The sequence below is a fragment of the Tachysurus vachellii genome, chromosome 22, assembly GCF_030014155.1.
Source record: "Tachysurus vachellii isolate PV-2020 chromosome 22, HZAU_Pvac_v1, whole genome shotgun sequence".
Classification (NCBI taxonomy): domain Eukaryota; kingdom Metazoa; phylum Chordata; class Actinopteri; order Siluriformes; family Bagridae; genus Tachysurus; species Tachysurus vachellii.
Genome location: NC_083481.1, coordinates 16007024 through 16029523, shown reverse-complemented (window position 1 = coordinate 16029523; position 22500 = coordinate 16007024). Strand labels below are relative to the sequence as shown.

Sequence of the window (22500 nt, the reverse complement as noted above, 5' to 3'; positions counted from 1 at the left end):
CACTCTCACTGTACTCTCAGCCTTGGGTTGGTGTGTGTGTGTGTGTGTGTGTGTGTGTCTCCACATGTTTGGGTGTGTGATAGACCATGCTTGTGACTCTGCTTCTCTGTAGTAAGGTAGGAACAGAAGGCATTATGGATACACACTCTCACTGTACTCTCAGCCTTGGGTTGGTGTGTGTGTGTGTGTGTGTGTGTGTGTGTGTGTGTGTGTGTGTCTCCACATGTTTGGGTGTGTGATAGACCATGCTTGTGACTCTGCTTCTCTGTAGTAAGGTAGGAACAGAAGGCATTATGGATACACACTCTCACTGTACTCTCAGCCTTGGGTTAGTGTGTGTGTGTGTGTGTGTGTGTGTGTGTGTCTCCACATGTTTGGGTGTGTGATAGACCATGCTTGTGACTCTGCTTCTCTGTAGTAAGGTAGGAACAGAAGGCATTATGGATACACACTCTCACTGTACTCTCAGCCTTGGGTTGGTGTGTGTGTGTGTGTGTGTGTGTGTGTGTGTGTTAGCAGCCTGGTCCCTCCTTTTGCATGTATGTGCTGAAGCTCCCTCGCTCTCGGAATAATCTCCATGTATAATCACTGGCAGCGAGTCAGGGAGGATGGCTGGAGAGCTTCCAGAACGTTCTTTTGAGAGGTGCACAAGGTCTTCTCTTCTCCATATTTGGGTCAGGATGTGGCTCATGGCAGATGAACTTTTTAGCCTGTCTGTGATTGTTCTGGGTTTGAATTTCAAACATAATCATGTTAACTATAACTGTAGACACGTAAATAACAACAATTCAACATCTCTATTCCTTTTGTATTGTTTTGGATTGCAGTCTGTTTACACCAGAAGCGACGAGCTGCATGTTGCTAGGTGATCCCAGACCCAGCAGAATTTACATGTTATTTAGTCAGCCATGTCACAGCGATTAATGATTTGCCTGCTAATTTACTGTCAGACAAACAACTGCAACTATCAATTTCGTTGTCTCACTCTCACTCCATTTCCTCCTCAATTTGCCCACCAGCCAGTTCCCACCCACCAGCCAGTTCCCACCCACCAGCCAGTTCCCTCTTCCACCAGCCAGTTCCCTCTTCCACCAGCCAGTTCCCGCCCACCAGCCAGTTCCCGCCCACCAGCCAGCTCTCCCCAGTCACACCACAGCTTCCAGCGAAGGCTAGGCACGTGCTTTCACAGAGACACGTGAAGTTACACGTGCACTTCATTTCAAGCTGCTGTTAGAGGAACACACATGGAAGAAAGCGCTATCGGCCCTCTTCCTCATACGAGAGCTAACAGACGGCCGTGATTGGCTAGTGCTTCTGTGATTGACAGGGGAGACAGAGTAAGCCTCTCCTATTTCAAGTGCACAGCTAATTCTTGCTTTCTTGGCCAATGGATGGTTGTGAATTTTACAGGATTCGAAATAAATAATAACTTGCATACATAAAAATTATTAGGTAGGTAAAAAAATATGTGTGTTTTGACTCCATTTGAGCTTTGTGCCCTGCTCTCCCTCCTATGTCCAGGCCAAATGGGATGCAGGTTCGGCCATGCATGTGTGTGTGTGTGTGTGTGAGCTTTGTGCCCTGTTCTGCCCCCGGCTGGGTCAAACAGAGGAGCGTCTGTGCATGTGATGATGGGACACAAGCGTGCTGTGAAAAGCTCACTGCCAAGCCTGAAAAACGTGTGAAAGAGGCACAACATAGAGTCTTTACCCCTGAACTCTCCTCTGTTACCTCTCTCTCTCTCCCTCTCTCCCTCTCTCTCCGTCTCTATCAATCTAGATAGCACATTTGCAACACAAATACACTGTGTGTGTGTCCAGGTCACCTGGTGCTCCGAACGGCTCATTAAAGCATCGGTGAGTAACAGGATCGAGTGAGTAAAAGAGAAATAAACAAAGATGGAGAAAGATCCAGATCAAATAAGGAAGAGAAGGTGTGTTCAGGCATCGGGATGGAGTACAGAGTTGGTTTCTAGCCTGTGTGTGTGTGGTGTGTGTGTGTGTGTGTGTGTGTGTGTGTGTGTGTGTAAAACCACTCAAGCTTGGCTGTGTGTCCACCCTGTCATTAAGGACAAGGTCACACTTTCAGAAACCGAGAATATAAGCATACAAGCTTCTCGAACCTCTCTTTCATGCCCTCGTATTTTTTTTTCCTCCTCTCTATGCCTGAACAGTACCTGGTCTGTTTGTGCCAGTCGAAGTGTTGATGTTTAAAAATCTAGATAGGAAACGGTTTAAAAAAATGAGAAAAAGACGTCATTTTAAAGAGAAAGCTTGAAGTCGTGTGTAAAAAAATAACAAAACCTTACAGCTTTACCTCTGACTGGAATAAATGACTGACACTGGAGACTCCTTGCATAACCGTCTGTGTCTTTACAGAAAACATCGCCATATCTACAGTTACATGTCTGTTTATGCGTGGAGTGTCTACTGTACACTCCTTGCGGTTGTAGTTACCATAGAAACGCTAAATGACTTGAGTATCTGATCGCTTCTCTAAATATCATCACGTAGCAAAAAATGAAAACTGCTGTTATCCAGGTCACCACAAGAGTCGCATTTCTGGCAGACACCGAAACGTCCTTGACGATGACTCTCGACAGCCCTGGTTACCTCTACAACACAACCATCATGAGTCACAATTAACCCTGAAAGGTCCCTCAATTTGTCCCCAATTAGGCCAGACGGCCCTGTTCCAATCCTGTGGAGTCTAGACCACTCGTCCTGCTCCCAAATCCTTTAAAATGTCAGCGATGCCTATCTGCAACCTGCTTCTGTTCAAAGGCTTTTAGCCTTACATCACTGTCGCTGCTGTGCTCAGATCACTGGAGCGTGAGCGCTTAGGAATATTGTTCCTGAGGTAAATTTGTTTCCTTCAGGGTAAAAGGCGCTCTGATGGATGAATCTGTCTCTTCCTCCCTTTCTCCCGTTGACCTCCTTTGTCTCGGGTGTTAGTCCGTTCTTTTTATATACGCATCCATTTATCAGGCAGGTCTCGCCTTTTGTTCAGCGCCGCAGAAAATTCGGATTGAACTTTAATCTCTTTTATTTTTTATCCCCCAGACCTCTTTCCCTCCCTCCATCCCTCCCTGCCTCCATTCTTTAACCCGCTTGCTTTCCATGCCACCCCGGTCCATCACATTAATACTCCTACCTGCTTTGCAGAAGCTGGCCGCTTCATGGGGTGGAACGAAAAGATCTCAGCTCAGGCTTTTAGTTAATTGGTTTATTTTGGACCGAGCTCTATTTGCTCTGTTTTCCAGAAACAGGAAGTTGAAGGGTGTGTCCAGGTCCATGTAATGTAAATAACTCTTCTTTTAAATATCATGTGAAGCCGTTGCATTAAGTTATCCGACATTAGTTTGTTTTCTAGCCTGATCTTTTTAGTATCTTGCTGTCAGTTCTAGAGTTGTATAGAAGCTTTCTCAGTTTTCCTCAAGCCAGGTTTTTTCCGTCTGATCCACGCTTTATCGACTCCCGCTTCCTCTCCGACTCTGAAAGTCCTTCCTGTGCAACTTCCGTCCAGCTCTAACTGCCGTAAATTTACGTAATCGGTTACAGTCTGAGCGTAACGTCTTATCCCCCTGTAGCTCAGGATGGAATGATCCTCCAGATTTATGGGCTCTTCTGCTCCTCTCAGGCAGCTCGATTGTTTCTCCAGCTTGTTACCGGCCTGTGGCTGGTTGCGACTCCTGGCTGGTGGCCTTTGGAGTCGCCTGACTTTCCGGCGCTAGCCATCATAAATCCCTGAAGCATGCAGCGGCTGGTCCAAAGTTAATATTTCTCCATGTAAATGGCCGGATAGAAGCCGTCCTGGCCAGGACTCTACTCTAGCAGGAAGTGTGTGTAGTTCATTTCTGGCTGAGGTCACACCTCTTGCTGATAATCCATTTACCAGAGTTGTGATGATTAAAGGTGATGCTTCAGTTAACTCTCTCTCTCTCTTTCTCTCTCTCTCTCTCTCTCTCGTTCAGTCATATCTCAGTCCCGGCTCTGTGTGTCGGAAAGCTCCCCGGCTAAAGCTAAATATTTAAACAGGGCATACTTGTCTAGCAGTTTATTTAACTTCAAATTTGGACGCTGCTTTTAAACCATTAAACCATCTGCAGTATTTGCAGAACCACCCAAGATCCAGTTTACCTTAACTGAAGATTTAAAAATGCTAGACCTCACTGGGTTTTTAGAATTATGTACAATTATGCCCTTTTTTGTGGATGCAATTTACCAAACATTCTTTTCTGAATAGCTTTTGAAACAAATCCTTACAGACTGTGATTAGCTCAAAGATGTCTTTCTTGGACACACATTTACAGAGCTGTTCAACAGCTAATGAATGAATGACTGCCTAACTAGCATTCATTCATTCATTCATTTTCTACCGCTTATCCGAACTACCTCGGGTCACGGGGAGCCTGTGCCTATCTCAGGCGTCATCGGGCATCAAGGCAGGATACACCCTGGACGGAGTGCCAACCCATCGCAGGGCATACACACACTCTCATTCACTCACGCAATCACACACTAGGGACAATTTTCCAGAGATGCCAATGAACCTACCATGCATGTCTTTGGACCGGGGGAGGAAACCGGAGTACCCGGAGGAAACCCCCGAGGCACGGGGAGAACATGCAAACTCCACACACACAAGGCGGAGGCGGGAATCGAACCCCGACCCTGGAGGTGTGAGGTGAACGTGCTAACCACTAAGCCACCGTGCCCCCCTAACTAGCATGCTAACAAGTTAAATGAATGAATCTCTAGCTACAGAAATGAAGGAATATCTAGCTAGCTTACTAACTAGCTAAATGAATGAATAGCTTGCTGACTAGATAAACAAATGAATCTATAGGAAAATATGAAAGAATATCCAGCTTGCTTGCTTATTATATAAATGAATGAAACTCTAGCTAGCTTGCTAACTAGCTAAATGAATGTATAGCTTGCTAAATAGGTAATCAAACGAATCTCTAGCTAGCTTGCTAATTGGTGAAACAAATGACTAGCTAGCTAACTAGCTATTGTCTTGGATATGCTGTGTGTATGCTTGCGTTTCCTACTCTATGGTACATAGCCTCAGCTTGCTAGCTGCATTATTTGCTTTTTTACATTCATGTTCAAAACCTGGAAAGATGAAAAAGACAAATAAAAGCTTAGCACTGTGTTTCTTTAGAAAAATGGAAAGCGTGTCTCGACACCCACAGCTTAACGCTCAATGGCTTTTGTGAATCGGGGAATGAATGTGGACTTGTGGAACATGCCGTGGGATGGAGGACGTAGGAGGGATGTGAGAGCGCTGTTCTGTACAATCAGCCTCCTCACATTGTCCTGCTGGCAGGCTGCCGTTCAGAAATAAGCACCGAATCAGCGCTCACGCTCTTCTCCAATCAGGTTTCTGTCTCTCTCTTCCTGTTGAGTTGATGTACAGAAAAGAGATCCAGGTAGGCTATGCTGCTGATGTTTCTCATTGGAAAATAATAATGGTACACAAACATCTCGCTAAATATTCAGCCAGATTCTACTGTACAGACAAAAAAAAACACGAGTTCTGTAACATATTACCAAGGGCGTAAGTTTGATTTTTTCAATGGTGGGGACATAATTTATTTGACATTTTTGGGGACATAATTTATTTGACATTGGTGGGGACATAATTTATTTGACATTGGTGGGGACATAATTTATTTGACATTGGTGGGGACATAATTTATTTGACATTGGTGGGGACATAATTTATTTGACATTGGTGGGGACATAATTTATTTGACATTGGTGGGGACATAATTTATTTGACATTGGTGGGGACATAATTTATTTGACATTGGTGGGGACATAATTTATTTGACATTGATGGGGACAACATTCCCCGTATTTTGTGCATAAAACTGTTGTTATAAGAATACTTTCTTACTCACATACCGGTAGCTGCATAATCACGTTGCATATTGCTTCATACAATGGAATATAGCTGCAGCCTCCGACCTCAACACATTAGCGAGAAAGACAAAGCCAATCAAACAGCGATTAGAGAGGCAGGACTCAAAAAATGCAAAGGCCAATCGTTTTAGAGAGGTGAGTTACAGAGGCGGGATTCATTGCAGGGGGTAGATCTGTTAACCGCTTGTGTTCCACAAGTTGCGCTATTTTTTTACAGAACGCTGTTGTAAAATATTTTTTATCATATTTAATGATTCCTGGATAAATGTTAAATGAACTACTTAAAAAAGCACAAGACACAGACGGACATCAGTGGCTATGTATAAATATATATATATATAAATATAAAGCCACCGCTAGGCCGACGGCATCGGATTCAGCCATACTCATGAAACGCTAGCATCAATGCTGAAATTTATGGAACATGCTAATGGACATAAAAAACTATCCTGATTACCACAGTCTTTGTTTTTGTGAGCCAAAATGACGCTGGCTGATGACTTCAGCAGAACATGGTGATTATCTTTAATCACAGGTCCTTTGTCAGAGGATCATCACGGTATAATTTGATGTGGAGAACACGGGTTGTCACACAGTCGGCCAGAGTTTTATTAGGATCATCTCGTACTGTGTGACAACTAACAATCTGAAATGACCGCACGGTCTAAAAGAAGCTGAGGACAGGATGAAAGAGAGACCGATAGAGAGATGAAAAGGCAAAGAGGATCGAGAGAGAGAGAGAGAGAGTGAGAGCAAGCGAGCGAGAGAGCATTAGATGACTCATCACTCCTGGTTTATTGTTCTTTCTTTAAATAGCTGCTGCTTTTCATCAAATGTCAAATCTAATAATGCAGTGCAAAAAGCTACGTTTTGACGTAAATCCATGTTTTCCTTTTATTCCTTCGTATTTTTTCTTCAAACTTTCATTCGAACCGCCGCACTCTTTTCTGCCTCTAACTTTGACCCACTTGTGTGACTTGAAGCTCTTCGCGTAGCCGCCAAGAAAAAAAAAAATAGAAAAGCACAGCACAAAGAGCTTCCCATCTTCCCATAAGGCTTTCAGAAGGACCGTCCTCTTAACGTCCTCTGATGGACGTGGACGTGGCCTTGCAGCACTTCCTGGCGACGGACAGCTCTGGTCTAAAGGGGGACGTGAAGAGCAGAAATAGCAGAGTCCCTCAAGAGCTTTACTACAAGGTCATCGTGGAGCTCAGGGCCTCGCCATGGTGGAAAAAAATAGGCCCCTGTGTAGTCTAATGGATTACACAGGCCTCATCTCTTTTCTTCTGTCCCCTCTCTCACTCTTTCTTTCTCTTTCTCTCTCATCATTAACCATATTCAGCAAATTGAATCCTGAGCTTCATTATTGTGCCCAGCACTTAAAATGTAATTTTATCCTTCTGGCTGAGCTCACTGAGTGAACTTAATGCATAATCCGTTGTGGAAATGAATGTTTTTTTTTTTCCTTCTAAGTTACCAGATCCCATGTATTGCCTTGTGGATATTTGCAAAGTCTCTGTGAAACAGACGGATTATCCCAGGACTGAAATATTGCCTGGAATTTTTCCCGTTCCAGAGTTGGAACTCCGAAGTTTATCTCAGAACTAGGGCTGGCCGATAAGGATGAACTATTGCACTGTGATTGTGAAATGCCTTGTAGCGTATTCGAAACACACCCGAGCCCCAGCGATGACACACGTACAGATATCTGTGCACCGTAACCCTATCGCTTGTGATAAAACTAAAGACAAACGATATACCAACAGATTTATGTTGCCATCATCTCAGTAGATTGAAGTGAAGAAACGAAGCTCAGCTGTTGACTGGAAAGTCAGCTGGCTCTTTACTGCCTCTGATCCATCTCCAGTTTACCTCACTCTAATGGTATTAGCTGTTATTTCTTCTCCATTCCTTCTTTCTTTCTTTTTTCTCAAGCATATGAATTTATGCACCACCATGATTCACCTCCTGGGCTGAAGCCAGTTTAGAAAGCACTGAGTATTCAAGGCTTCATCTGTAATGATAAGAATTTAAAATAATTAGATTTTTTTTTTCTACTTTTTCTGCTCACTGCACACATCCAGATGTACTTTATCCGTATACTTATACGTTTTTTTTATTAGAAAAGGAAAGAAACCCTTCTATTAGATGAGGGGTGTACAAACTTTCGAGTGGCAGAGTGTCCTCTCGAGACTGAATTACTTTAATAGGCCACTTCTGCATCAGATTTCATGTTCTAAGAGTCATAACATAACATACACCGGCATCCAGGCCTGGTGAACTGTAATAGCAACATTATTGCGAAATTTGCTCAGCATGTTTGTTCACATCAGAACTAATCATGTTTCAGCACATCTGGACATGCACGCATTTGCACGTGCATGTTAACAAGCAGCGGCTCATGCTCTGGTTTGCGCGTGTGTGTGGTACCTCTGCTCGGCCCCACGCACAGATGCTGGGTAACTGATAGCAGTGTGTGTGTGCGAGCGCACTTTGGTTTTGGCTCGTGCGCTATCCGGCGTGCGATAAGAGGTCGGCTGCGCTCCATCACGTGCTCCGAGTTGGCGTCGGAGTTCGGGCCACACAGAGCAGCCTGTGTATACCCAGATCGGTTTACGCAGGATTTCCACAAGGGTTTAATGGATCGTTTATGTTGGTCAATTATACACCCTCCAGTTTCATATTGCAAACGATGTCTGTATTTTTTTTTTTTTAACCATTAAACGTGTGCACAGAAAGCGTATTGATTTACAACAAAGTTCTAACTGTTCCAGAATACATGGCAAATATAAATAAAACAAATGCACATGGCCACCAGGTTAGAAGTGTGTTAACATGATGAATAAAGCTCGTTGTCGATACCCTTTATATAAAAGAAATAAATAACCTGGATCGAAGCTCTTACTGTAACTCATCTCATGTCTCTCCTAGTCTTACACACACTTTGTCCAATCAGCAGCGAGCATGTGACATGCTGTAGTATATTAGACTGAACAAGTTATTATAGGTTTATAGATGTATGGGAGCACATATTTATGGGTTCATATAATATAATATGTACAGTATGTCCATCCATCTATTTGCTGTAGAGCTTATCCTATTCAGGGTCACAAGGGAATCTGGGTACAAGGTGTGGATCACCTTGGACAAGTTGCCAGCACATCAAAAGGCACACATACCCATTCACACACTGTGGACAGCTTAGAGACAATATTCAGCCTACAGCACATGTTTTGTACTTGGGAGGAAACCAGAGAACCCAGAGTAAACCACGGGCGCATACACACACACACACACACGCACGCAAGCGCACACACACAAAAAAAACATACAGGGTGGATCCAGTAATCAAACCTCAAACCCTCTAGCTCTTCCTTTTGCAAATCAAGCCACATTACAGTCGAGGCTTCATGAGAGCCTCCTCTGCTAAGGGGCCCTGGGCCATCAGTTCCACTTCTCTCTACATTTTTGTGTGCTGCACTGATTGGCCTCGCCTCTAAACTTAGCACTCTGGAAACATGCGACTTAACAGTGTTTGGGCTGAGTCCAAAACTAGCACTGGAAAAGGCATGCACGGATAACCCTGATAGCGAATGGAGAGAGAGAGAGAGAGAGAGAGAGAGAGAGAGAGAGAGAGAGAGAGAGAGAGAGAGAGAGAGAGAGAGAGAGAGTTAGTTTATGGGAAATGATCTATGCATTCATTAAAGTTAGTTGTTCTCAACAATTACTCCCACAGGCCTGCATTTTTGTGTGAGAAATGTGTGCAGTTTATAGTATGACATAGTGTAATTATCACCTCCAAAAGGAATCCACAGAGGATAAAACTGGGCTCCAAAATTGCTTTTAGAAACTCTAATACACCTCTAATTCGGTTACACAATATTCTCCAACCACTGCACTATTACACCCATCCTATCGTAAGACCTGATTAAGAATGCATGAAATTGTTTAAATCCTCTGGGATTATTTTTTGCTCTATGGCTTGTTCAAATTCTGGAAGGAACGATGTCTGCAAAATCATTATTTCCCACAAGCTTGGGTGAAAATGCATCACTAAACCTTGAAGTTCAATCCTAACAAAGACTTCATTCTTCTTAAAAAAAAAAAAAATTTGACCTGTCAGAAAATTATTATATATATAATTTTCTATATGTGATGTACGATAAATGATATATAATGATATAAATAATAAATAATGATATAATGATATCATGGCATAATGATATAATGTTAGTATATATATAAATGTGGCTTTTATTTGATGTGATTGAAAGTTTTTAAATTGAAAAAAAATAAAGCCAAAGTTTTTGCTTCACAGATTTTAGCCAATCAGGAACTTCCTCAGCAATTAGGAAGCGCTTTCTTAATCAATTTTTACGTAACAATGTCTATGTATTAATAGTCTATGTATTAATAGTCTATGTATTAATAGTCTATGTATTAATAGGAAGCATTAGTTTTTTGCATCACAACACATTTGTTGTACAACATGAAGTCTTGAAGACATGGAGTTTATGATCCCAGGCTTGTGTGGTGTAACAATAAAAGTTGTCTTTTTAATAAACTACAGTCTTAACAGGTCGTTTGCTGTTTCTCAGTAATATTTGTTACTAAACGTGTCAAGACCTCTTATAGTGTTGTGTTACATTATTTACTGCTATTCTGTGTCTCTGAATGGCGCTTTAACTGCCCCTGGGGCGATGAAGCCTGGGGGGGAAATTGACTCATTTACATGTAAATGACACCAAAACAGCAGCCATTGAGTTCCTAATTATAACTAAACGCAGGACGCTTGACTCATTGACCCCGCCCCTACGACGCCGATATATTTGCATACTCCCCATTGATTGGTTTAACGCCAACAGGACGTTTTCGGCTAACGTTTGACATTATTAGCATACTCCAAATTTATTGGTTAGTCTGAAGGGATCCACGATTGCAGAAATCCTTTCTTATTTGCATACTGAGAGCCTATTGGTCAAAGCGAGCTCTCGATCAGCTCAGTCTCCACTCGAGCAGTAAGTAGGAGGCAGTCGAGCTTTGCGCTGCGCTGCTGAGCGCTCTTTTATTTATTAAAGGGAATTTAGGTTGGAGGAGGTCGTGGAGGGAGATGGTCTGATATCTAGATCTAAAAAGCCCTGATTTGTGATTATGCCTGGAGGAAATCGTCTTGAAGGGGGATCTAATCTGAAAAGCTCGGTGATTTCCTTCTGTTTTATTTGCTGGTGTAGATTGTCCTGTCCAGTGCGCGGATGCCATTTGAGAAGAAGTTGAGACATGCCTTAAGTCGGAAAACTGCTCTTTTTAGTTTGCTGGAAATATGGACATCCTGCATGAATGCTGAGCTATTATTTTAAACTCCGAGCTCTCACGGAAAACGGTAGGAAACCAACCCAGAGCGCATTTCTTCATTTGTTCTTTAGTGTTCCATTTATATGAAATCTAAACTTTCCGACTTGTAGGGATTTCACAAGCGACTGATTTTGTATTCTCTCAAAAAATAAAAAGAGGCTAGATTATTTATTATTAATAATATTATTATTAATATTGCATGAACGCACCACTGCGTAACGTGACGCGCTTTTGCCACGAATTATTATGTCGTGCGTAATAACACTAAAGCGCGCGCTCTCTATTAGAAATCACACTTTGAATCGTTTTAGTAGCTTTTTTTCTTCTCTCTCCCCGAGTCCAGTAATGTTGACCCGTCCCCTGTAAGTCGGATTAATGCCTTTGTTTTCAGTTTGTTTGGCTTTGTTGCCCTCCAAAGGATCGATGGAGTCAGGATTGGGCACTGCGCATTAACATATGAATACAATGAGCGATCTCTCTCTCTCTCACACACACACACTCACATTCACACGCACGAGTGGCCTCAATATCATCACCCCCAGTTTGACCTTGTTACTTGACTGCATTTTATTAGCGATAATAAATTACGCACGGCTTAATACAACACACCGGGTCATTTCCATTCTAAGTGTTTTGGATAAACACCTGGAGTCCAGCTTTGTGTTTGTCCCCAAACACAACCCTGATTTAAAATCCTACACCAACTAACCCTATGACTAACTGAAAGGTGTTAATGCTGAGCACTGTGTTGTCCAGATTTTCTGTGGTTAATCTCCTGTCCTATTTTATGTGTATTTCCACATCCACACTCGATCTGATATGACCAACCAAGACGAAGCAGATGCTTAAAATGAATGAAAGAATTTAAAATCAAAGTTTGGTTCTATATGTGATACCGTGCTGATACTGGTGTCTCCTTACGTCAGAATCATGCAAGGAAAATCGTGTCCATTTTTTGTATCGTTTTAATATTACAGGCTGCTGCTGAACCCAAGACAACACTCGAGATCACACTGATCTCTAAAAGAGAGCTGCACCGACTCCAGGCTCCTCGGATTTGCTTTGGCCTCTGCTTCATATTCTCTTGTGTTCCTTGCTCCAACACACCTGAACCAACAAGGCAGCTCATTAGCAGGCACATTCTGGGTCAGCGTTGGTGTGTGAAACTTAGAATCATGCAGAGCCAGAGAGTTGCCTTTACCTCATTGTGTCAGTGTGTACAGTAGTTCCACAGGGTCGCTGAGTTTAGTTTGACATTCCTCTTTTAACACACCTGAGTCAACTCTTTGGCTAATTAGCGAGGTCTTCACAGGGTGAAGTTGGCAGACGGGGTGAAAATAAAACCATAATTTAGATAACTGTTACTTCACAGTTGCTTCCTGGGTTGATTCCAACTGCGCTGTATAACAATACCAATTGTTGTAGTTAAAGTGTGTGAGAAAGAGGACATTTTAAAACGTCTGCCATGCAAATAAAGTGTTTGCGATGTGTCGGCTCAGGTGTGTTAAACGATACAGACTTGACATGCATGCAGAGAAATTCCTCTAAAATTTATTGAAGAGGTGCTGATTTCATTCATTTATCAGAAATCAGAGGTGCTGATTTTATTGGGATTTTTTTAATCCCACCTTCTTTAACAGCAAAACTTTTTATTTCCATACTTGATTAGAGAACGGCATTGTTTTTCTTATTCAGGTCTATCAGAACACACACACACACACACACACACACACACAAACACGCAGTTCTTTACAGACAGCTCCAGAGTCTTCTCCAGCTTTCTGCTGCTGATTCAGACTCCCCGGTGTCACCGTGTGTTTTAGACCGCGTTCTGATGGTTTGGACAGATGGGAAATGTAACGTAAATCTCTGAAGGTTGCTTGCTCGTTTCCTCTCCGTGAGTTTCTGTGGTTTTTTTTTCTTCCTCCAACAGGTTTTAACTCTTCCATCAGCAGAAAATAATCAACAGACAGCAGTGAGTAGGTAGCGACGGCAACCCGAGAGCAGATTTATGCAATGTAGCACGTTCCCCAGCTCAAATCAGCATAAAATAAATCAGCAGCTGTTTCTTAGGACAAAATTTTTCTTCTTGTGTCTCATCCACCCCACAGTGCCTTTAGTTTACATCGGTGCATTTTTTGTGTTAGGGCGTGAAATAAAAGCGGATCTGTAGTAAAAGTAAAGAATGTAGACGCTCCGGTGTCTGATAGCGTGTGATGCATGAAGCACGCCTGCTTGATGTTAGATGTGGGATGTGTGCCAGGCCACAGGTGCCCAAAGCCCTGGGGTGAAACTTCAGCTGGTTGTGATGGATTGCAGCAGGTGGGCGCTTGTGGTAAAATCCCTGTTCGTTTGAACATATTGTATTAGTACTACGTAATCGCTTGTTAACAATATGCTCCATCGTTAAGCATGATTAGAAATGTTCAGGCTGAATACGCAGACTTGCAGTTGTGTGATGGATGTCAAATCAGTGGGTTGTTTAAAAAGAAAATCGTTCTCCAGGCTGTTCATCCAGTACATATCCTATTTATATTGCTGCAGGGTGCCGATACTTATGATGCTTTCACAGAACAGTGACTATCTAAATTGAACCAGATGAGGAAATTGTCCAAACCCACACACTGTACACTATCTAGTGCACTATTTCTGTCTGAAAGAATAGTCTAGGAAGTCTGGTACACTCCTGAAAACCCACAATGCACTGCACTCTTAAAGCAATTGATAGCTGCACATTATCACACTCACGATTTCCTGTCGGTTTCACGGAAAGAGGCGTGGCCTATGTGTGTGTCTGTCTCGGCCATAAGACAGGAGGTGATGTCTCTGGGTGTCAGTCCAGTGAAGGAGGTGTGGCCTCTTTGTGTTCTTTCTTAGAAGGGAGGTGTGGCCTTTGTCAGTAGGGAGGTGTGGCCTTTGTCAGTAGGGAGGTGTGGCCTTTGTCACTAGAGAGGTGTGGCCTTTGTCAGAGCCAATAAAGACAGTGTGGCCTCTGTGTAAGTTCCAGCGAAGAAGACGTGTCTCCATTGCGTTGCCTTTGTGTCTGACAGGTTGAGTGATGTAGGTGTGGCCCGTGAGTGTGTGAGAAGGCGTGGTCTTATTGTCAGCTTAAGTGAAGGGGCGTGGCCTATGTGTCAGTTCCAGAGAAGGTGTGTCTATCTTTCCCTAATGAAGTAGGCATGAACTATGTGCCTGATAGTCTGTGTAAAAAAGAAATCAGTGCTAGTGAATGGGGCGTTGTCTCTGCGCCTGTCAATTTCAGTCAAAGGGGCGTGGCCTGTGAATCTGTGGAAAGGCGTGGTCTCATTGCCAGCTCAAACAAAGGAGGCGTGGCTTCCGTGTCTTGTCAGGCCCGACGAAAAGGTGTGGCCTCTTTGTTAGATTGAGTGATGTAGGCGTGGTTTCTTTGGGTGTGTGGCTACAATATCCATCATGTCCAAGTGAAGGAGGCGTGGCTTATGCATATGTCAGTTTTTAGTGAAGGAGGCGTGGCCTCCACATCTCCACCATACCAAATCAGATTTGTCTGAAAAACGGATGCTGCTCTTTTGAGGGTTCTATGATCCAGTAGATGTGCAGTTTCTGCTTGTATTAAAGTCTAAAACTGGGTGGGGATTTGTTTTAAAATCACTCTTTTGGATTGTTTAAAGGAAAAGTAATCTGAGAGAGTTAGAGAGAGAGTTTGCTCTGCTGTCTGTTGCCAGCTGTCTGTTGGGAGTGATGCTATGGAAATCCTGCGTGCCTTACAGGTATGCTGGCGATGTGGAATTTCTCTTCAAATATCACACAAACCTGGTTCATGCCTGCAAACCGCACGGAATTACCCATAAACCTGATGAAGCGCTCCATGTGTTGTGCCTGTAGCTATTGTTAAACACAGCAGAGACCAGTCCAGCAGCAACATCACATCTGCTGTTCGAATACGACGTGAAAGCTCACTTATTAAGCTGGAATGCAAACGTCTGTCTGTTCGCATCACGAGAACGCGGCTCACCGTCTCTCCGGACGCCTCGCAGGCTGGCAGCAGTCCGCCCTCCACTCCGGGGACAGGACAGCCGCTTTCATGTCTGGCTAGCGAAGGCGGGGTCGTGTTTCCGAAGGCTGTCAGTGCAGGTCTCCTGTGAGCGCAGGGTTTTGTAATGAAATCAGCGTGCTCAGTTTGAGCTATCCGTCTGTCGAGCGTTGAGAGCTTTAAATCAGAAATTTAAACCTGGAGAAATATATTCACTAAAGGAAAATCAATTTGTCGCTGCTTTCTGCGATCAATCGTGGACTACGGAGTGACGACATTTCATCTTTGAGAAAAGATCCTGCCCTCGTTTTTTTTAAATCTGTTCATCTTGGTTTTTTTAATTTGTAGCACAGTAAAGTAAATTGGTGCCACACCGTTTCCAGAGCTCTATTTGTACAACCTCACACTGTAAAAAGATGAATCCTTCCCAAGCCACTTATTTCTAGTTTCCTACATTACCTATAGTTTCCTACATTACCCATAATGCAGTTTAACCTTCTGATAAGCAGTGCAGTGGGATTTTACCCTTGCTACATGTTTACCTAAAGAAAGCGATGAAGTCTGTTAGATCCCTGTACGTCGCTAGCTAGCCGACCCGAGTCTCTGCCTTAACTGCAATGCATTCTGGATCTATGAGTTCCAATAAAAATCTCCAACATGTTTGATTTTCAGAGAACCATCTAGAAATAAAAATGTCCCTCTGATGTCAGATTGACACTGAATTGCCAGAATTTAGCTAAACGCTTTTTTTTAAGTATGCTAATGACATATTTCAGGCTTAACAATGTTGGTAGCTTGACCCAGACAGTTAAACTCAGGCATTTCAGAGGCTTATTTATTGTTGAATAAAAATTGGACCTAAGCACAAGTCTTGTTTTATTAATTACCCTGGACACTGCTTCATTCAGAATGATATGAATGCTGTCTCTGCAAAAGGGAAAAAAAAGCTGTCACAAGCGCTACACAGTTATAGCTAATGGGGAGCATTTAGCATGAGCTCATTATTGCTGCAGCTCCTGCTTCCTCTCATCCATCATTACTGATAGTGGACTGTTTGGGTGAAATGTTCCTTCACTCTCAACACACACTAAACTGTCCTTGTCCTCGCTGAAGCAGCTGCTGCAACATTCGGCTTCCTCGACCAGGAGAAAACGAACCGTGCGCTCTGTCAGGAAACTCACCTGAGGCTCCAGATTGGATGGAGGTATTGACGGTCCAAGGCTTGATCAGATTAATACTCGATTAATAATGTAGCCTTTTTTAACAGAGGAGCAGTAAGAACAGATATAATACAAAGCCAGCTTGGTGACTGAACAAATAAGGAAATAAATTCCTACTAAATACATTTCTAAAAAAAAGAAGAAACTGGCCACGTCAGCACCGCCAACCTGCTTCTGTCAACTAGAAGAGGAAGTTTAACCCTTTCTGCTTGTTATGGTTTTGTGTCTTTTTTAATTTTTATTGTTCTTTCAAAAAAAAAAATTTTAAAAATGAATTTTCTTTCTTTCTTTCTTTTATTCTTTCTTTTTATATATTAATTTCATCTTTTGTCCTTCCTTCCTTCTATCCCTTCCTTAGTCTTCCCCATCCTTCAGTCTTTCCCCTTCCATCCTTCCATCCTCCTTCCCTTCCCTCTCCTTCTTTCTTTCTTTCTATTTATTCATTTCATCCTTTGTCCTTCCTTCCTTCTATCCCGTCCTTAGTTTTCTCCTTTTTTCTTCCCCATCCTTCAGTCTTTCCCCTTCCATCCATCCTTCCTTTAGTACCTTCTTTCCTTTCTTCCTTGCTTTTGCCCATTTTTCTTTCTCATCCTTGAACGCTCCTTACCTTCCCTCTTCTACTGTTCTTAAAACCTCCTTTCTATCCTTCCTTCCTTCCTTCCTCCCTTTCCTAATTTATTTCTTTTTCCCTTCTTTTCTGTCTATTCCTTCCTTCTTTTCTGTCTATTCTTTCCTTCCTTCCTTCCTTCCTTCCTCTGTCTCTCCCTCTCACCCTTTCTCTCTATTCTTCTCTTTCTCTCTATTCTTTTCTTTCTTTCTTTCTTCCTCCCTCACTCACTCACTCACCTCTCATTGATATTAGAGAACTTATCCAGTTTTATGAGTCTGTCTTCAGTCCCAGTTCTCAGCACAGGAGACACGTCCATTGACTTGCAAAGTGTCTCTGTGCACAAGGCACCAAACAAGCAAGCAACATTTTGTATATCTGGTCCTGCGTCCTTTCGTGCGGAGTACAGACTCATTCACACGCAAAGCCTTCGTTTCCATACAGAAACCACAGAAACAGACGGGTGACAAAGGTGGTGTGGGGGAGGGGCGGGGGACATGCAGGTATTATACAGGTACAGCACGACGTTGCTCGTCTCTTTTAGAAACATGCCTCAATGGAAAAGTCTTGTCTGATCGATCAGATTTATCCTGCCATGGAAGCTTTCATGACATCACGAAGGGCGTGGTCTCTTGCTGACAGACTCCGCCCACTTTCAGCAGAATGCCTGCACTTTGTAGGCTCCTCCAGGCAGTGGTTATGTAAGAGAGTTATTTATTTTTCCTTTTTCGCTCCCCGACGCCGCAGCGCCTGCAGGGTGCCCGAGGTGCTAACGGGATTTGGTCTGTGTTCTGTCCATACTTTTGAGGCAGATGAGGTTAAGAGATCTGACCAGGGGCCTCTAGAGCCAGGGAGTGAGGTTTGGCATGACCACATCTGTCCTAGTGGAGACTAACCAGATGTTAAGCATTTGACGAGAGTGTGTGTGTGTGTGTGTGAGACAGTTTTTTATTTAATTTTTAGTGACTGTTGTAAGCAAGTCTGGCCTAGTCACCAGAGTGTGAGGTGGGGGTTTGTTGTGTGTATTTGCATGTGAAGTGCCACTGTAACCCAATGCAGGCTTTTCTGACAAGAATACAATATAACAGGACTGTGTGTGTGTGTGTGTGTGTGTGTGTGTGTGTGTGTGTGTGTGTGAAATCACTGTCTGAGACATGTCTGAGTCAGCGTTAAAGGTACAGGTTGCGTTTTTTTACAAGTGCGTCTAGATCTTGAACAATCGCACAATTTAAAAGAAGAAATCTGGGAATATGAACAGATTTGTCCACAGATCTAGATTTTTTTTAGTTATTCTCTTTAGTTATTCTCTTTAGTTATTCTCTTTATTCTCTTTAGTTATTCTCTTTAGTTATTCTCTTTATTCTCTTTAGTTATTCTCTTTAGTTATTCTCTTTAGTTATTCTCTTTAGTTATTCTCTTTAGTTATTCTCTTTGCATTTTCTTTGGCCCTGAAATTGTCCCACAGGTCTAAAGGATAATCTATTATTATAGCTGTTGTGAATATGGTGATAAAGGCTGTTGTAAGATATCTATTTTCAGTATTGTACAATAAATACGAATTCTGACAGCACATTTAAATGCTGAAAGTTTGTACAGCTTCTTTAAAATTAAAAAACCTTCAACAGAAGATGATTTCAGAAGATCTTACATAAACCTCCTCATAATGGCATGAAATTTGTGACTTTTTTAAAACAAAACTTTTCAATTTGATTATTATTATTATTATTATTATTATTATTATTATTATTATTATTATTATTATTATTATCACTGCCTTTGAGACAACTAGACAAGGTTCACCAGAATACAATGTGTCAGTTAAGGAGAGAAAGGAAGGCTTTTCTTGTCCAACAAAAATAATCTATAATAAAAATTCAAATCTTAAGACAAACCGCCCCTTTAACAGGACGTGTAGCAGCTGAACAACAGAGTGTGAATTAGCTAATAGCGACTGTACACTGATTTTTCCAGATTTGGGATCTTGATAAGTGTTTTGGGATCGTGTTTTATAAAAGTCTTGTTTTCCGTCACTAATTTGGATGTTAAATTGTAAGCAGATGGCCCGATACTGACTGATCCGTCCTTCTGGATTCGTTTAAAACCCTGATTTTTTTTTTTTGATTTTTTTTTTGGCAGATCTTTTTCCCCTGCAAAATAAACCCACCACGCTGAAATGATTGTGTAATGATCTCAGATTGTTTTGGCTTTAGGAGAATTTGGGTCACTTCGCGTTCGTGACCTAATATCTTCGCTCCATTTGTAACCGAAGTCACTTATTAGTGTTTTCCGAATCTCTCAGGAAGATCTGTCTGCACTGCAAGTGTCCGCTTGAGGATCATGCTGTGACGGCCATGCCTCTGGAGATGGAGAAGACCGTGTCCAAACTGCTGTACGACTTCCAGAGGAACTCCACGTCCGACGACGACTCGGGCTGCGCTCTGGAGGAGTACGCCTGGGTGCCGCCCGGCCTCAAACCCGAGCAGGTACGACCCCTAAAAACTACCTCTCTTTGCCACAGTGTCCACTTGTTCAGACACGTGAGGATGTTGTTTAAGATGCAGTGAGACTAAAACGAGGTTGAAGGTTAACATACTAACTGAAGCAGAATCACGTTATTTTTAGCATAATGTGAGACGTTGCGAAATGTTAACCATCTCTGATTTTCACCACGAAGCTGGATGTAGTGGAAACGATGAGCACAAAGACATTAGCTAGACCTTTGAAAGGCAACAAGATTTCAGCCAGAAGGAATTTTCACTGACGTTGAAAATGCGACCAATGCGGTTATGTGCGAGACGACAAACGTAACATAAGATCGTATTAAATAACGGACACGTGTGTACCGGACTGCAGAAATAATGAAGCAAACACGTCTCGGCTGAGCGGAGAAAACTGGATGAATTATCATCTTTGAAAAGCAGGCGTTTACTTTCCGTGTGCCGTTTAAAGCAGTCAGCGGGCTGCGATCCAAACTGCTCATGGCTGCAGTCCATCTCTGCAAATATATGTTAAAAATAATAAACCGTGTTAACAGACGTATGAATAAACTCCTCATCTCCAGACAGAAAAGACGTCTAAGCAGATTCAGACAGCTTGTTGGCATGTAACGTGTCTCAGGCTCACACACACACACACAAACACACACACACACATACACACACACACACACCCAACATGGCACTGCCGAGTGTATATACATTCCTACGCTGTTTAACTCAGACACGTGTACACACACACACACACACACACACACATATATATTTACACTGTCTCAGGCACTTCGGAGACTAACAGCACAGGATTTTGTGTAGGTTACGAAACACGTTACTGCTCTTAGTGAAATCTAAACTTTGGTGTTTGTTTTCTGCACCGTTCTGAGTGGAAGTTATAAAACACAGCTCAGGCATTTAAAATGAATTCTGAAATCAAGCATGCTTAAAAGTGTTTCTTTTTCCCCAGCATTTTCCCCCAGTCTTGTAGAAGCGCTGGGTTTTTGGCTCCACCGTATTCTCACATGGGCTTTATTAGAGCGTTTGCGGGTGGCTGGCTCTCTTTATAGACCAGTTAAATCGTTCATGGCTACGAGTTTCATTTTCTTCAAAACTGAAAGACGGCCTTATTACTAGCACAGCGTATAGCAGGTCGATAACCAATAAAGCACCGTCTACTGTCTACGTTTTCTACCCCTTAGAGGTCAGCCAACGGTTGTGGTCCATTTTTTCCCCCCCTTCAAGGATCTCTGAACGTGGCATTCACCACGGGGTATAAACGAGTTAGCTGCTATGGAGCAAGATTGATTTGTCGCGATGGCTGATTATTAAAGGCCGTGGACGTCCATGGTTTGAACCTGATCGTGATCGATGTCGGCTTTTGACAGATGGCCGAGCATTCCGCAAGACCTCGGTTTGCGCGTCTGTGTTTGGGCGTCTGTGTTTGCGCGTCTATGTTTCCTGACCAACAGGAGCCAGAACATCCAGGTGAGATAAATTTGATGAAGTTCCCTAGCAGGGAAAGCTTTATTAGCGAGTAGTCTGTTATCAAGCAGAACGCTGGCGTCTGCAGTTTCACCCTAAGACGGGGATGGGGATGGAGCTCGCGCACCTCTGGAAAGGAAATGAAGAAGGAGATTTACAGCTGAAAGGAAAGCTGGCCTGCACATTTCTCCCTCTCATTAGCTCTTTTATCCAGAAGCATGGAAAGACAATGATAATACCATCCTCATGATTCAGTGAGGATTCCTGCTCAGTGAAAGACAGGGATTTTAGAGATTAGCGCCAGATTCCAAACAGTCACATGACCGGCTATAGTTTAGCGATCCAATTATGTTGGCTTAGCAGTGCGGATAGCCCGAAGGCGTCCTCCCTCACGGATTCACATGGTTTCTGTCTCTCATTGCCCTTTCTCCTGTGTAGTGCTATTAATTCACCGAAACGTTAAAAAATTGTTTTGGGAGGACGGCTTTGGAATTCTGGACAGCACATCACCACTTATGCATGTCCGACCTGGCCGGCTGCTGTCTTTCACTCTTTGTGGAAAAAGGAAGTGGGACGACGAGCTAAGCCCAGATTTTAACGTCTCTCACATAGACAAGGCCCTTAAGATGGAAAATCTCAAAATGGAAAAAGTATCGGCGGGACAGAACAGTTTTTTTCACAGCCATACGATGATTTTACAATCTGGACAGACAGTTACGGGAACTGCTACTTTCCCGAACGCAGAGTCGAGTTCTGGTGTTTTACTTGGTTGCGGTTGCTTTAGGCGCTTTATCTGATAAATAATAAAGACTTGTATCACTTCGGGGCTGCGATTATTCCGAGCAACAGACAGGAACTTGAGACCTAGTCCCTGAGAATATAATAACCTTTCGAAACAAAGCTGGATATGTAAATAACTAGGCTTCGTTCTTGTCCTGGGGAACATCAGCATGTCCTGAGAGCCCTTCTTTGTGTTATGAAAGCCAGCTGTATGTACCGAGATGCGCAAGGTGGTTGCCAGACCCCTGGACTCGCGGGCGGACGGCCAGATCTCTTCGCTCTGATTACAGTTATTTCCACGAGCCGCCGGTTTGCATGAGAGCGCTGGCTCGCGTCCGTCAGATCTCCTCACCGCACCAGCGCCGATTGTTATTGTTGGACAGGAATGCAGTAATTTATTGGATCTCGACCGCTGAAAGTTTCAGCTGAACAAATCCCTGAACCCACGTCTACTCCAGTAATTCTCGAAAAGAGTGGACGGCCAAGACAAGCAGCGGAAGAACCATCATTCCACGCTCTTCTTCAGGGGCAGAGCGAGGCTCTGTACGGTCGAGTCGTGTTAGAATTACAGCCTCGAGATTTGGGGGATTTGCGTTCCCGTGTATTCCCACTTCCGCTGGTG

General features: G+C 43.0%; 1 protein-coding gene across 4 annotated transcripts in view; it reads left to right on the top strand.

The window, feature by feature from the left end:
• prickle2b (prickle homolog 2b) overlaps positions 1–22500 on the top strand; it is an 89906-nt gene that overhangs the window by 57900 nt on the left and 9506 nt on the right. For 2 of the 4 annotated variants that reach the window (XM_060857900.1, XM_060857903.1), the window contains one exon: positions 19424–19607. In XM_060857900.1, coding sequence (XP_060713883.1) covers positions 19424–19607 — 184 coding nt within the window. The other 2 variants (XM_060857904.1, XM_060857901.1) reach the window with 2 other exon arrangements.